This window comes from Sciurus vulgaris, assembly GCF_902686455.1.
Source record: "Sciurus vulgaris genome assembly, chromosome: 2".
NCBI lineage: Eukaryota > Metazoa > Chordata > Mammalia > Rodentia > Sciuridae > Sciurus > Sciurus vulgaris.
The window spans coordinates 100,442,897-100,459,453 of record NC_136462.1 but is presented as its reverse complement, the minus strand read 5'-3'; the positions used below and the strand labels follow the sequence as shown (position 1 = coordinate 100,459,453).

The following is a 16,557-nucleotide window of genomic DNA, read 5'->3' as shown; positions in this document are numbered from 1 at the left end:
CTTGTGCACCCTGCCCCTGATGGGATCTGAGGGGCCATAGGATATTAGATGACCTTACCTTTTTCTTCCAGGAACTGCAAGAGCCAACCTTGGGGAGGGAAATCCATGCTGCCTCTCTGTGCAGTGGGCAAGGAGGGGGGATATAGGACATACTTGGTTTTCTCACTGAAAGCTTGGACACTCCTTTCCAGCACACAGCTGAGTTTGGCACAAGCTTTGTGATCTCAGGCAAGTTTTCCAAACTCTAGAGTCATTTCCTGGTCTATAAAAAGTGAGGACAATAATGCTGGCATCAGTATTGTATGGATTAAAGGATACATCACATTGTGACATGCCTGTTTAAACATCTGGCTTTGAGTAGGTGTTTTGTACATAACTAGATTCCTTTTTGGAGATAATGAGCATAAAGGTGACTTATTTATAAACTTCCAGGATATTAAAAATGGAAGCCTAGAGGTATATTTAAAACTTGGAGAAAACAGTAAATTTTAAGCTCTGATATTTGTCAGAAAAGAATATAAAACCTCTGGATTCAATCCCCAGCATCACACACACACACACACACACACACACACACACACACACACACACACACAATTTGCCTATAAATGGATACATATGTCCTTTTTTTTTTAACTTTGTTTAAATTCTGTTTCAGTTTTGAAACCTTTGATGTGAACAGCTTTGAACAATTCTGCATCAATTATGCTAATGAAAAACTGCAGCAACAGTTTAACCTGGTAGGTGACTTTTCTACCTTCTAGGGACTAGTTCTCAGCCCTGAGCAGGGAAAGAGGCCTGGTTTTCTTTCCTCTTCAAATTTTCTGATCCTCAAGGGAGCCACATGCTGAATCCCTGCGCCACCTTGTGGCCATATTTTGAAATCTCACCCTCCCGTCTTCCATTTCAACCTTTCTGAGCCACCAGCCAACTTTTGAGCTTCTGGTCGTCACCTGCCCTTCTTGGATAGACTCTCTATGCAACCAGGATAAACTCTTTAGTTTCCTGAAGGCTCCACTGTCTTGTGAGCCTCTGTATGTTTGCATCTGCCTCAACCCACCTGCTCCCATCCTTTCCCCATTGCTTCATCTTCACTGGGAGAACTCGGGCTTGTCTTTTGAGATTTAATCTCCATGAGGGCCTTCTCCGCTGCCTTCTGCCTCCTTTGGGTTAGGAAACGTTATTATGTGCTTGCTTCTACCACATGGAATTATCATTGTTTGCATGCACATCTCTAAATAGACGTGGGCACCCAGAGAGGCCAGGACTTGTGTTCTTTGTCTCTCTCCCTCCAATGTCAACCTCCGTGCATCAGTACTAACAGCAGATGGCTGAGGGATATGGGAATGAGCTTCTGCAACCTTAATTTAGAGCAAGTCGTAAGTGGTACCTTCCTAATTACAATATCAAATCTGCCTTCTGGTGGAAAGAGACAAGAGATGGATTCCAATTTTTTCCCACAATGGGAATATTTATTTATTTAAAAACAAATTTGCTGAGTGTAGAGTACATATTCCAGATACTGAATTGAGTGCTGAGATACAAAGATGAAGAACACACTTAAAAGCTGTTAACTATGTGTTACTTATGGATATTTGATACTGCTACCTATATTAAATACAACTGTCACCTCTCAAGTAAATTCCCTGAATGCAAGAATTTTACTGAATTCATTTTTGAATCCCTAGCAGCACTTATGCCTTACTCCTAACCAGAGATCAATGAAATTAAAGGTTATTATTCTATGTTGGCTCCACCACAAGCTAGTGTGGTATTTTTATGCCAGAAGAGCCACGTGGAAAGCTAGACTGCTTTCATCATTAGCATCGTCCTTTAGCTTCCATCCATTCGGGAATGGTTGCATTTCCATAGAGAGTTTGATTCCTATCCAAAATAGAAATCACATTTTAAACCCTGACATTTATTCCAAGGAAAGGCTTATCACTGTTAGTACCCAGCATCTGGGCATTTCATTCTCCTAAACAAGCATCCAGGAAAAGACAGCATGACATTGGGGACAGCATGGGCTTTGGCTTCCAGCCCTCTTCTCCTCCTTCTTTGTGTCCTGTGTCAATGAGCAGACCCCCCTGGAAGGGCATTGCCCTCAGGTCAGCACTTGATGCCCGCTGAGGACTCTGTCTCTGGGCTGTGCACCTGGCTGCTGCTGGGCCGCACCGTATGCTCCAGGAGGCTCAACAGGAACGACCCAGAAGTGAACTCACCACCCTGCCTTCTTAGCCTGCTCACCCTCCTACCTGCCATGCTCCTTTTCTAAACCAGCACCATTGACCTGTGTCCTGAGCCCACCATTCAGCCTATCCTCTTCCCTGTTCCTCATTCCTCCCCCTCCCCCAGTCCTTGTTCTCTCAGCCACCAAAGAACCCTGGGCTGAATCGTATTGCCTCTGTCTTGCCCTCTTCGAAGTCACCCCAGGTGTCATCGTGACCTTTCTGCTTTTTCCCTCATTGGCCCTAAGCCACAGGATCTCTCGGGAGGACATGAAGGCCTTGCCTAATCTGATCTCTGCCATCCTCTGCCTTCTCATCACCTCCCCATCCCTGCTGAACTCTACGGCCTGTGCAAGGTTCACCTTCCAGCCACCTATTGAGCCCCCGAACCATCCCCACTGGGATCCTGCTGTAGGAACTCCTTTTTGCTTCCTCCCCTCAGCCAGCCACTTGCCAGTCACAGCTTCTTTTGTCCTCCAGAATGAGCCTGCCCTGTCCTCTGGGAAGCCTCTCTGATACCCTCACGGCCCCAACAAGTAGTCAACACAGATCTCTAAGTTGTGGGCTTCCCAAAACGGCTGTGCAGCAAGCATCCCCAGAGGGCTGCCCCTGCCCGCCCACCCGCAGCCGGTCTTCTCCAGACCACAGAGGTTGGATCTGCTGGGAGCAGGGAGGTGCTCCAGGGCCACACTGAGAACCTTGCTGTGATGGTGGTGACACAGGAGGTGGGACCCACTAAGAGTGGGTGAGAGAATGACAGTTGTACCCACGTTGGAAGCTCGGGACATTGGTCCTCAGAAAAGGTGGTTGCCAACAAGGGTCTTTCTGTTTAAACTTAAACATTCAATCAACCCCTTTATCTAGTTTCCCAAATGCTTGCACCCTGTTCTTTGGGCACATGCTCCAATATTCTGCTTTCCATATTGATTTTTGGACACCCAGCATGTCTTTAAACTTGAACAAGAAGAATATATGAAGGAAGATATCCCTTGGACTCTGATAGATTTTTATGACAACCAGCCAGTTATTGACTTGATTGAAGCAAAGATGGGCATTTTGGAACTACTGGATGAAGAATGTTTGGTAAGGTTTAAAAACAAAATTTTTAATGATCTTATCTCTTTTTTTTGTTGTTGTTGTTAGCAATATTTGTAAATTCTTGATGTCTTGCACAACTGATTAGATATTAATTCTGGGATAGCAATCATAGCAGGAGCCCAGGGCCAGGTGGTCCTCCCTCCCTCAGCACATGCACACCACCCTTGGGCAGCAGACAGGACATCTTGGGTGATGTCCAGCAAAGAGGTGGCCTCGGAGGCTGCCCCCCAGTGTGCTGTGTATACACAATAGCCATGGAAACAGCAAATGACGCCTGCTGTTGTTAATGACTCACAAGAATGGAGTTCTCTCTTCCCGGTTCTTGTGAGTCACCAGGAGGCATAGCTGGAAAATCAACACCATCTGATCCTGAAGAGGCCACCAGGAGTGGTCCTGGTATTTTTACCCTGTGGGAGGAACAGCTTCACAGTGGGTCAGCCCCCGCAGTGTTCCACCAGAACAATCCCCAGGGAGTGGTCATGTTTTTGGTATAAATGATGTATTTTGATGCTTAAATATAGTTTTTGTTTCTTTTCCAAAGCTTTATTTGTGTTAAAAATAATGATAAAAAATGAAAAAAAAAAAAAAAATAATGGTGATAACACATTTCTTCTTAGAATTCTCAGTTCTGAGGTTCTTCTCATAAATTGTCCTTGCTGGTGCCTCCCGTGCTTCAGCCCTTACAGTACATAGGATTAAAGGGCAGGCATCAGGGCCAAGTGTTCCAGAATGATCCACAAGGCACAGGGTGCCAAGGCCCAAGAAGCTGCTAGGAAGTATTTGTATCTATTCTACACAGGTATTTCCTAGGAGAACAGAGCCATGAACACCTAATGCAAGAGTCACTTAGACACAGTGGGGTATTTAAGTCACAGAGTTTGGGGTGAATTTAATTGATAGTGTCAAAATCACCAGTATCAAGAACAAGTTTTACAAGAAGCTCAGTTTGAGGAGGTAAGATCTTAGTTCAAGGTGGTAGTTTCTTAGTTAAGAAAAGCCATTTTCCTGAGGTGGACCCAGGCAGGTGTCAGTCCTGTCCCACTTAGCCAGAAAGGAAGCCATGCTCCGGTCATGGAACCCATTGTGTTTTGTTGTTGTTGTTGTTTGTTTGTTTTGTTTTGTTTTTAATTTATTTTTATTGTAAACAAATGGGATACATGTTGTTTCTGTTTGTACATGGAGTAACAGCATACCATTTGCGTAATCATACATTCACATAGGGTAATGATGTTTGATTCGTTCTGTTATTTTTTCCTCCCCCCCCACCCCTTCCACCCCTCTTTTCCCTCTATACAGTCCCTCCTTCCTCCATTCTTGCCTGCCTCCCACCCCCCATTATGTGTCCTCATCCGCTTATAAGTGAGATCATTCGTCTTTTAGATTTTTGAGATTGGCTTATCTCACTTAGCATGATATTCTCCAATTTCATCCATTTGCCTGCAAATGCCATAATTTTATCATTCTTAATGGCTGAGTAATATGCCACTGTATATATATATATACCACAATTTCTTTATCCATTCATCAATTGGAGGACATCTAGGTTGGTTCCACAGTCTGGCTATTGTGAATTGAGCCACTATGAACATTTTTTTTTTTATTGTAAACAAATGGGATACATGTTGTTTCTCTGTTTGTACATGGAGTCAAGGCATACCATTTGTGTAATCATAAATTTACATAGAGTAATGTTGTTTGATTCATTCTGTTATTTTTTCCCTTCCCCCCACCCCTCCCACCCCTCTTTTCCCTCTATACAGTGCTTCCTTCCTCCATACTTGCCCCCCTCCCTAACCCTAACTCTAACCCTAACACTAACCCTTCCCTCCCCCCATTATGTGTCATCATCCACTTATTAGCGATATCATTCTTCCTTTGGCTTTTTGAGATTGGCTTATCTCACTTAGCATGATATTCTCCAATTTCATCCATTTGCCTGCAAATGCCATAATTTTATCATTCTTTATGGCTGAGTAATATTCCATTGTATATATATATACCACAGTTTCTTTATCCATTCATCAATCGGAGGACATCTAGGTTGGTTCCATAGTCTGGCTATTGTGAATTGAGCCACTATGAACATTGATGTGGCTTTATCTCTGTAGTATGCTGATTTTAAGTCCTTTGGGTATAGGCCAAGGAGTGGGATAGCTGGGTCAAATGGTAGGTCCATTCCAAGTTTTCTAATGAATCTCCACACTGCTTTCCAGAGTGGCTGAATTAATTTGCAACCCCACCAGCAATGTATGAGTGTACCTTTTTCCCCACATCCTCACCAACAACTATTGTTGCTTGTATTCTTGATAATTGCCATTCTAATTGGGGTGAGATGGAATCTTAGTGTGGTTTTGATTTGCATTTCTCTTATTACTAAAGACGGTGAACATTTTTTCATATGTTTGTTGATTGCTTGTAGATCTTCTTCTGTGAAGTGTCTGTTCATATCCTTAGCCCATTTGTTGATTGGGTTATTTGTATTCTTGGTGTAGAGTTTTTTGAGTTCTTTATATATTCTGGAAATTAGTGCTCTATCTGAAGTATGAGTGGCAAAGATATTCTCCCATTCTGTAAATTCTCTCTTCGCACTGCTGATAGTTTCCTTTGCTGAGAGAAAGCTACTTAGTTTGAATCTATTCCAGTTATTGATTCTTGCTTTTATTTCTTGGGCTTATGGGAGTCCTGTTAAGGAAGTCTGATCCTAAGCCAACAAGTTGAAGATTTGGACCTCCTTTTTCTTCTACAAGATGCAGGGTCTCTGGTCTGATTTCAAGGTCCTTGATCCATTGTGAGTTGATTTTTGTGCAGGGTGAGAGATAGGGATATAGTTTCATTCTGTTGCATATGGATTTCCAGTTTTCCCAGCACCATTTGTTGAAGAGGCTATCTTTTCTCCATTGCATATTTTTGGCACCTTTGTCTAGTATGAGAAAATTGTATTTATTTGGGTTTGTGTCCGTGTCCTCTATTCTGTACCATTGATCTATCTGTCTATTTTGGTACCAATACCATGCTGTTTTTGTTACTATTGCTTTGTAGTAGAGTTGAAGTTCTGGTATTGCGATACTCCCTGTTTCATTCTTCCTGCTAAGGATTGCTTTAGCTATTCTGGGTTTCTTATTCTTCCAGATGAATTTCATGATTGCTTGCTCTATTTCTGTAAGGTATGTCATTGGGATTTTAATTGGAATTGCATTGAATCTGTATAGCACTTTTGGTAGTATGGCCATTTTGACAATATTAATTCTGCCTATCCAAGAACATAGGAGATCTTTCCATCTTCTAAGGTCTTCCTCAATTTCTTTCTTCAATGTTTTGTAGTTTTCATTGTAGAGATCTTTTTCCTCTTTGGTTAGATTGATTCCTAAGTATTTTTTTTTTTTTTTTTTTGAGGCTACTGCAAATGGAGTTGTTTTCCTCATTTCCCTTTCAACTGTTTCATTGCTTACGTATAAAACTGCTTTAGATTTATGCGTGTAGATTTTATAGCCTGCTATTTTGCTGAATTCATTGATGAGGTCTAGAAGTTTTCTGGAGGAGGTTCTTGGATCCTCTAAATATAGAATCATGTCATCCGCAAATAGTGACAGCTTAAGTTCCTCTTTTCTTTTCGTATCCCTTCAATTTCTTTAGTCTGCCTAATTGCTCTGGCTACAGTTTCAAGGAGAATTTTGAATAGAAGTGGTGAAAGAGGACATCCCTGTCTTGTTCCCATTTTTAAAGGGAATGGTTTCAGTTTTTCTCCATTAAGAATGATGTTGGCAATGGGCTTAGCATAAATAGCCTTTACAATGTTCAGGTATGTTCCTACTATCCCTATTTTTTTTAGTGTCTTCAGCATGAAGGGGTGTTGTATTTTGTTGAACGCTTTTTCTGCATCAGTTGAAATAACCATATGATTCTTATCCTTAAGTCTATTGACATGATGGATTACGTTTATTGATTTACGGATGTTAAACCATCCTTGCATTCCAGGGATAAACCCCACTTGATCATGGTGCACAATTTTCTTAATATGTTTTTGGATACGATTTGCCAATATTTTGTTAAGGATCTTTGCATCTATATTCATCAAGGATATTGGTCTAAAATTTTCTTTCCTTGATGTGTCTTTTTCTGGTTTGGGTATGAGGGTGATATTAACTTCATAGAATGAGTTTGGTAGGGTGCCATCCTTTTCTATTTCCTGGAATACTTTGAGAAGTATTGGAATGAGTTCTTCTTTGAAGGTCTTATAGAACTCGGCTGACAATCTGTCTGGTCCTGGGCTTTTCTTGGATGGTAGATTTTTAATGGTTTCTTCTATTTCATTGCTTGATATTGATCTGTTTAAATTATGTATGTCCTCCTAGTTCAGTTTGGGAAGAGCATATGTCTCTAGAAATTTGTCAATATCTTTGGTAGATTCTATTTTGTTGGAATACAGATTTTCAAAGTAGCTTCTCATTTATGTTCTGTATCTCAGTGGTGTCTATCATGATATTTCCTTTTTCATCATGAATTTTAGTAATTTGAGTTTTCTCTCTCCTTCTCTTTGTTAGTGTAGCTAAGGGTTTGTCTATTTTGTTTACTTTCTCAAAGAACCAACTTTTAGTTTTGTCAATTTTTTGAATAGTTTCTTTTGTTTCAATTTCATTGATTTCAGCTCTGATTTTAATTATTTCCTGTCTTCTACTACTTTTGCTGTTATTCTGTTCTTCTTTTTCTAGGGCTTTGAGCTATAATGTTAGGTCATTTAGTTGTTGACTTTTCATTCTTTTCTGGAATGCCCTCCATGCAATGAATTTTCCTTTTAGCACCGCTTTCATAGTGTCCCAGAGATTTTGATAAGTTGTATCATCATTCTCATTGACCTCTAAGATTTTTTTAATCTCCTCCCTGATGTTTTTTGTTATCCATGTTTCATTCAATAGCATATTATTTAGTCTCCATGTGTTGGAGTAATTTCTGTTTTTTATTCTGTCATTGATTTCTACTCTCAGTCCATCATGATCTGATAGAACACAAGGCAGTATCTCTATTTTTTTGCATTTCCTAAGGGCTGCTTTGTGGCATAACATATGGTCTATTTTCGAGAAGGTTCCATGTGCTGCTGAGAAGAAAGTGAATCCACTCGTTGATGGATGGAATATTCTATATATGTCTATTAAGTCTAGGTTATTGATTGTGTTGTTGAGTTCTATGGTTTCTTTGTTGGTTTTTGTTTGGAAGATCTCTCTAGTCGTGACAGCAGTGCATTAAAGTCACCCAGAATTATTGTGTTGTGGTCTATATGATTCCTGAAATTGAGAAGGATTTGTTTGAAGTACAGGGATGCACCATTGTTTGGGGCATAAATATTTACTATTGTTATGTCTTCCTGATTTATGGTTCCCTTAAGCAGTATGAAATGTCCTTCTTTATCCCTTCTGACTAACTTTGGCTTGAAGTCCACTTTATCTGATATAAGGATGGAAACCCCCATGTTTTTACTGAGTCCACATTGCGTGGTAGCTTTTTTTCCCATCCTTTCACCTTTAGTCTGTGGATGTCTTTTTCTATGAGATGAGTCTCTTGCAGGCAGCATATTGTTGGGTCTTTCTTTTTAATCCATTCTGCCAGTCTATGTCTTTTTTTTTTTTTTTTTTTTTATCAGTTTTGCTTTTAATCATGGAAAATTTCAGATATACACAAAGAGAATGACACAATGGACCCCTGCCAGCCAACTGATGCTTACCAACTCTGAGCAAATCACGTCAGGTTTGATCCTAGCAGCCCCATCCCAGGGACACACAATCAGCATTATTTCAAAGCAAATCCTAGATCCCATATGATCATATCCATAAATATTTTTGGTATATTTACATATGTGTATGTGTATGTATATGACTCTATTTTGGGATATGACCACAATACTGTGATTTAGCTAGAGATACTGCATTCAGCCCTCCCTGGCTATCTCATGTTTTGGATGGTTGGTTTGCTTCAGGCAGGGTCCACACAGATCTGAGCATTGTGCTTCATTGATGCTTCTCTTAAGTCTCTTTTAAATGATAGGTTCTTCTTTTCCTTGCAGTCTATGTCTTTTGATTGATGAGTTTAGGCCATTAACGTTCAGGGTTATTATTGAGATATGATTTGCATTCCCAGTCATTTGGCTTATTTTTGGTTTTTAAGTTGGCTTGGTTTCTCCTTTGAGTGGTTTTTCTCTAAGGTAGTTCCTCCCTTTGTTGACCTCCATTGTTGTTTTTCATTTCCTCCTCATGGAATATTTTGTTGAAAACATTCTGTAGTGCAGGCTTTCTATTTGTAAATTCTTTTAACTTTTGTTTATCATGGAAGGATTTTATTTCATCTTCAAATCTGAAGGTTAGTTTTGCTGGGTATAGGATTCTTGGTTGGCAACCATGTTCTTTCGGAGCTTGAAATACGTTGTTCCAGGCCCTTCTAGCTTTTAGAGTCTGGGTTGAGAAGTCGGCTGCTATCCATATTGGTCTCCCCCTATATGTAATCTGATGCTTTCCTCTTGAAGCCTTCAAAATCCTATCTTTATTTTGAATGTTAGGCATTTTCATTATAATGTGCCTTGGTGTGGTTCTGTTGTGATTTTGTGCATTTGGTGTTCTGTAAGCCTCTTATATTTGATTTTCCATTCATTCTTCAGGTTTGGGAAATTTTCTGCTATTATTTCATTGAATAGGTTGTTCATTCCTTTGGTTTGTATCTCTGTGCCTTCCTCAATCCCAATAATTCTTAAATGTGGTCTTTTCATGATGTCCCATAGTTCTTGGAGATTCTGTTCATGATTTCTTACCATCTTCTCTGTTTGGGCAACTTTATTTTCAAGATTAAATATTTTGTCTTCATTGTCTGAGGTTCTGTCTTCCAAGTGGTCTAGTCTGTTGGTGATGCTTTCCATTGAGTTTTTTATTTGGTTTATTGTTTCCTTCATTCCAAGGATTTCCGTTTTTTGTTGTTGTTGTTTTGTTTTGTTTTGTTTTGTTTGTTTGTTTGTTTTAGAATCTCTATCTCTTTGTTGAAATGATCTTTTGCTTCCTGTTCTTTCTGCTTATTGGTATTATCATTCATTGCCTGCATTTGCTCTCTTATCTCATCCTTTGCTTCATGAATCATCTTAATCATGTATAATCTGAAGTCCTTTTCTGACATTTCTTCTAACATACTGTCATTGGATTCTATTAATATAAAATCTAGATTTGTTTGGATCATTTTCTTCCCTTGTTTTTTCATGTTGTTCATGTATCTTCCCCTCTAGCAGTGCAGATCTGGGGTATTGCAGATTTCCCCCTATAGGCTTATAGTGGCCCTGTAGGTTTCCAAAACCCTTTCTTTAAGGGGAGATCAATATTAGCAGTGCCCAATTCAGACACTATGCAATCCTAGACCAAATAGCCCCTATGAGGACAAAAACAAAATTGTCATAGTAAACAGAATGAGTTCAAATATTATCTTCAGTAAAACAAACAGGTTTGCAATAAGGTCTGCAGTTTCAAATGGAGGACAAAGAGGATGCAGAAGGATGTAGAATGTGACTGTTAATGGGATAAGAAAAGAATATACAGAATTTCTAGAAAATAGAAAGGGTGAGAGTGTAATCAAAAGAAATTGGATGTTAGCATGCAAAAAAGGGAGAAAAAGACTTGGAGGGAACAGTTAAACAAAAGGAAAAGAGAGCAAGAAAAGTAAAGAAATAAAAACTTAAAATTGTTCAATAAGGAGAAAAAAGAAAATCTACAGTATAACAGTCATATAGTAATGAAACCTCCCAGAGTTCGGTAGCCTGATGCATGAGAGGTACCTGACAATGAGCTTCAAGCCTCCAGCAGGTGTCTTAGGATGGGTTTTGTCCCATCTAAATATCGGAGCGATGGCTTCCAGGATTATCCAAGATGGTTGCTCTGGCTTCGAAATGTGTTGGTGAATGGGGAGCTGCAGCTCGAGGTGTGGATGTGGTCAGCTGGAGGTCCTGGAGGCGGGATGTGGTTGGTCAGGCAGGGGTCCTGGAGGTTGGGTGTGTTTGGTGTGGTTGTGGGATCCTGGAGGCCGGATGCAATCAGTCGGTCTGGGGTCCCGGTGATAGGGCGCAGTCAGTTGGTCTGGGGGTCCTGGCATCAGGGAGCAGTCAGTCGATGTGAGGGCCCGAGAGGCAGGGGGTGATCAGTCGGGCTGAGGGATCCTGGAGACGGGGCTCAGTCAGTCCAGCCAGGGGTCCTATGGGGCCTGGCTGTTGTCTCAAAATGGCGGCAACCACGTGTAATCAAACCTGCAGGCACTGTAACAATAAACTTCCAGGCAACAGCAGGCAGCTGGTGCTCCACTGGCAGTCGGCAATCAGTTTGCTGACTGTTGTGGGACGATCGGGAGGTGAACCTCGTGCATTGGGTGATGGATAGGTGTAAGGCAGATGATGGACAGGCGAATGGCGGATGATAGGCTCCTGACAGTGAGCAATCTGCACTCAAAAAACGCGTCCATGTGCTGGCAGACTGCAGGTGATCACAGCAGACAAATGGGGTAAACAACAGGGGATCGAAAAGCAGCAAAAACTGCCTTACCAAGAAACAGATATCCTCTGCTTGAAACCGGAGTTACAGAGCGACAAAGATTGCAGCCTCCCTCTAGTCCGCCATCTTGGATCTCCCTCCCATTGTGTTTTTCCTGAACTCTGAGACTTCTTGGGGAAGAATCACAACATGTTGCCCATTTTATTTATGTGATGATGATTATTAGTCATCAAATAATTTTTAAAACTACCCTAAAGATTATTAAGATCAAAGATAGATTAATGTCAACAGGATTTTGTTGTTGTTGTTGTTGTTGTTTTAATAAGAGGGAAGAGTTGGATGTGGTGGTGCACACCTGTAATCCCAGCAACTTGGGAGGCTGAGGCAGGAGGATCACGAGTTCAAGCACCAGCCTCAGCAACTTAGGAAGACCCTAAGCAACTCAGTGAGACCCTGTGTCAAAATAAAAAATAAAAAGGTCTGGGGAGGTGTTTCGGTGGTAGACTGCTCCTGAGTTCGATCCCCAGTATCAAAAGACAAACCAAAGGGAGGACCTCCTGTCTAGATCAGGTTTTTCTTGTCTCTATCGTCTTTCATCTCTCACTTTCTTACTCACTGCATGATTTGCTTTTCTTTTCCAGTTACCACATGGAACTGATGAAAATTGGCTTCAAAAACTGTATAATAATTTTGTCAACAAGAACCCCTTATTTGAAAAACCTAGAATGTCAAACACGTCCTTTATCATCCAGCACTTTGCTGATAAGGTATGGCGAGGTCTTGCGCACTCTCTGCCCAGGCCAACGCAGCTTCCCAGAGGCGTGGTCAGCGACTTTTCTGGTGGGGTTCAAGTCACACATAGTATGTAGCTTTGATGAAGGATAAGTGTGCAAATGTGTCTAGCTAATGATGCTTGATTTATTTTTATTACATGCTTATTTTGTTTTTATTACAAAGTACATCAAGTCTCAACTGTACTGCTTTAAAGACAAATGTCATTAATGGATTTCATTTCTGATTTTTGGAATTTTGATTTTTGACATTTGCTAAATCCATTAACCTCTTACCAATTTGTTTTCTCTATAAATTTGTGATAATCAGGACAGAATAATTGATTCCAGGGATGAAAACTATTTCTTTTTGTGTGTGTGGTTTTCCTTTTTCATTAAACCAGAATATCTTTATCATAGTGACAACATAGAGTAACTCGAGGTGGTCAGTTTTCTACTTCATCTTTGTTTTCTATGCAGCTACTTTTTTTTTCTTTTCTTTTCTTTTTCTTTTTTTTTTTTTTTTTTTTTACTATGCAGATGTTACTTTCGTAAAGAGAAAAATAATTTTTAAAATCTCTTCATAGAAAGTTTCTAGAAATAGAAGGAAAAAAGAAAGCTCACCATATGTGCCTGCCCCGAATGCACATTCTTGTTTGCTTTCCTTCCTTGGGGGACTCCTGCTCCCTGTACACTTCCCACTTGTTTGCTTGGGGCTGGAGGAGAGGACAATGACCTTGAAAGGTCAGCGTACAGTTAAATATGATGTAATGCTTAGAGTCTTTGAGATGGATTCCTGAAAAGATGCCTATAAGATGAATAATGATATGCCAAATTAAGATTTCCAACTGTCATTCATAATGTCAGGGTTCTGGTCCTGTGGGGAAAAGGGAAAAAAGAAAAGATCAGATGCCATAAAAATCACATATGAGATGTAGTTCAAGGGTCTAGCTCTATACATAGTTTCTATACATTTACTTCTCTCATCTACTAGTTCCAAGAAGTGCTCTTTTAAAAGAAGCATTTTGGATTATGGCTTGGTGGGAAAAAAACCACACACACACTAAAGGTTAGATTAGAATCTGAATCTAATTAGTCAAAGGAATAAAATCCTACTGAGAGCAAGGTAGCTAGGCTTAGATGCAGCAACTTGACCCAGAGTCCCCAACAGAGGCACCCAGCTGCCTGGGCCACTGTGCCTGCAAATGATCTCCCTCAACCTGCAAAGCTCTACATTTGTCCGTTTATACCAGTGTCTCTCACCACCATTTGGGAAGAATTCGTGCAACAATCCATGCGCTTCGTTTGTAGGAGAGTCTTTACAAACAGTCAGTACTCCTGGTTCCTAACCCAGCAGCTAGGACCCTTCCTCACCCCGGCCACCAGGCAGGGTCCATACCAGGAGACACTGCTCCAGCGTTCAGCACCCCAAAGGCCTGTCTGCTCAGAGTGGACTTTTTTTTTAATTTTCTTTTTGCAGTGGTGGGGTTCAAACACAGGACATTTCACACGCTAGGCAAATGCTCTACCACTGAGCTACACCTGCAGCTTTAAAATTAATTTCTGGTGTATTTTTAATTTGTGAAATATATCACATATTAAATGTTAAAATCCAGAGGCATAAACTATGGGGTTTTGAATGTTTAGACAGCCACCCAGGATTTGCTTGAGGAATTTGAGAAGCCTTCCTAACAGGAAAGAGTGCATGGAGAGTTTTTTCAACCCTAATTCAAGCATTGCAAGCATTTACCACTCACAGCCCAACAGTGAGGGCTGGGCAGTGCCTCGCAGCTCAGTGGCAGAGGGTAGTTGTTTCCTTTCTTCCATGTCAGTGCTGATTTAGGAAAACATTTCTATGTGACCCAAGGGTTACTACTCAGTTTCTGCCTCCTGCTGGTGGCTTCACAAGCAAAAGCAGCCCTAAGCCAGGTTTTCTTGTATGAACTGCACATGCTACAAGAAAGGACTGAGGGCACCCACAGGTGAGTGCAGTGTGGGCGGTGTACAGCGGGAGCACCTGGGTCTGTGCATCAGGTGACAATTCAGGCTTCCCAAGCCGACCTGGAAAGGGATTGTTTTCATAAACAGGAATCTCCTTGTAAGGTTGCGTTTATAAGTCATTTTATTAAAGTTTCTTTAAAAAAAGAGGCTTGGGATAGAGCCCAGAGAGAGGGCTTGGGGTAGAGCCCTGGGAGAGAGCCTGTGCTTAGTATGTATGAGGCCCTGGGTCCAATCCCCAGCATCACAAAGAAACAAAAAAGGAAGGAAGGGAGGGAGGGAGGGAGGGAGGGAGGAAGGAAGGAAGGAAGGAAGGAAGGAAGGAAGGAAGGAAGGAAGGAAGGAAGGAAGGAAGGAAGAGAGGGAGGGAGGGAGGGAGGAAGGAAGGAAGGAAGGAAGGAAGGAAGGAAGGAAGGAAGGAAGGAAGGAAGGAAGGAAGGAAGGGAGGGAGGGAGGGAGGGAGGGAGGGAGGGAGGGAGGGAGGGAGGAAGGAAGGAGAAAGGGAAAGGAAAAGAAAAAGAGAAAAGGAAAGAAACAAAACCAAACTTAGATCCTGTCTCTTTGAAAATAACTAGTCCCTTTCTCTACATAGGTAGAGTATAAATGTGAAGGTTTCCTTGAGAAGAACAGAGACACTGTCTATGACATGCTGGTTGAAACCCTGAGAGCAAGCAAGGTTTGTAGAATCCTACGGGGTAATGAATATTGTTCATTATGTAATTGACATGGGTCTAGATGTATTTCAGGAAAGAAAAGAGGGAGGGAGAGGGTGGGGTACGCATATGCTATCTGGGAAACAGCAAGTTTTGGCTGGCTCATAGATACAAAAATAACTTGTTTTTTTTTTTTTTTTTTTTTTTTTTTTTTTTTGGTGCCCAGGGGTGCTTAACCACTGAGTCACATCCCCAGCCCTTTTTTAAAATGTATTTTTGATTTGTTCTAATTAGTTATACCTGACTATATAAAATGCATTTCAACACATCATATATAAATGGAGTATAACTTCTCATTTGTCTGGTCATACATGATATAGAGTTACACAGATCATGTAATCATATATGTATATAGGGTAATAATGTCGAATTAATTCTATCATTCCTACACCCAAGTCCCCTCCCTTCACTCCCCTCTGCCTAGTCCAAAATACCTCTATTCCTGACCCATACACACATATACACACACACCTTATTGTGAATTAACATCCGCATATCAGAGAAAACATTTGACCTTTGGTTCTTTAGGATTGGTTTATTTTGCTTAGCATGATATTCTCCAGCCCCATCCATTTACCTGCAAATGCCATAATTTCATTCTTCTTTCAGGCTGAGTAATATTCCATTGTGTATATATACCACAGTTTATTTATCCATTCATCTTTTGAAGGGCATCTAGTTTGGTTCCATAGGTAGCTAGTGTGAATTGAGTTGCTATAAACATTGATGTGGCTGCATCACTGTAGTATGCTGATTTTAAGTCCTTTGCCCAGTCCTTTGAAAAAATATATTATTTAGAGACAGGGTCTCTCAGTTGCTTAGGGCCTCACTGAGTTGCTGAGGCTCACTTTGAATTTGCAATCCTCTTGCCTCAGCCTCCCAAGGCACTGGGATTATACGCATGCATCACCTTGCCTGGCCAAAAATAACTACTTTTTAAATTGGGCATAAACATGCTTCTAGCAGCTGAAAGAATTGCAAATCAGTTCTATGTAAATCAGAAGCCAAACGTGCAGATGCCAGAAAGGAAGGACAGCTAACCCAATCAGAGAATCACAATTCACCTTTAATTTAGCCATTCACACATGAAGATAGCACTTTCCATGTGTCAGATGCTGTCCTAACTTCTGGGGATACAGCAGTGAGCAAGCCTGGAGGGCTCCTGCCCTGGTGGAGCTCAGGGCCCAGAGGGAACGACGCCCTTCTAGATGGACGTGTAAGCCAGCAGGTTTGGTAGGTCTAAAAC

The 16,557-nt window shown here is 41.0% G+C and overlaps 1 protein-coding gene across 1 annotated transcript in view; it reads left to right on the top strand.

Moving 5' to 3' along the window:
• The window catches only part of MYO5C (myosin VC), a 100,081-nt gene that overhangs the window by 40,530 nt on the left and 42,994 nt on the right, over positions 1 to 16,557 (top strand). The window contains exons 11-14 of the mRNA XM_079129877.1: positions 659 to 740; positions 3,171 to 3,311; positions 12,472 to 12,597; positions 15,191 to 15,274. Of these exons, the coding sequence (XP_078986003.1) occupies positions 659 to 740; positions 3,171 to 3,311; positions 12,472 to 12,597; positions 15,191 to 15,274 (433 nt within the window). The remainder of the gene's footprint in view (positions 1 to 658; positions 741 to 3,170; positions 3,312 to 12,471; positions 12,598 to 15,190; positions 15,275 to 16,557) is intronic.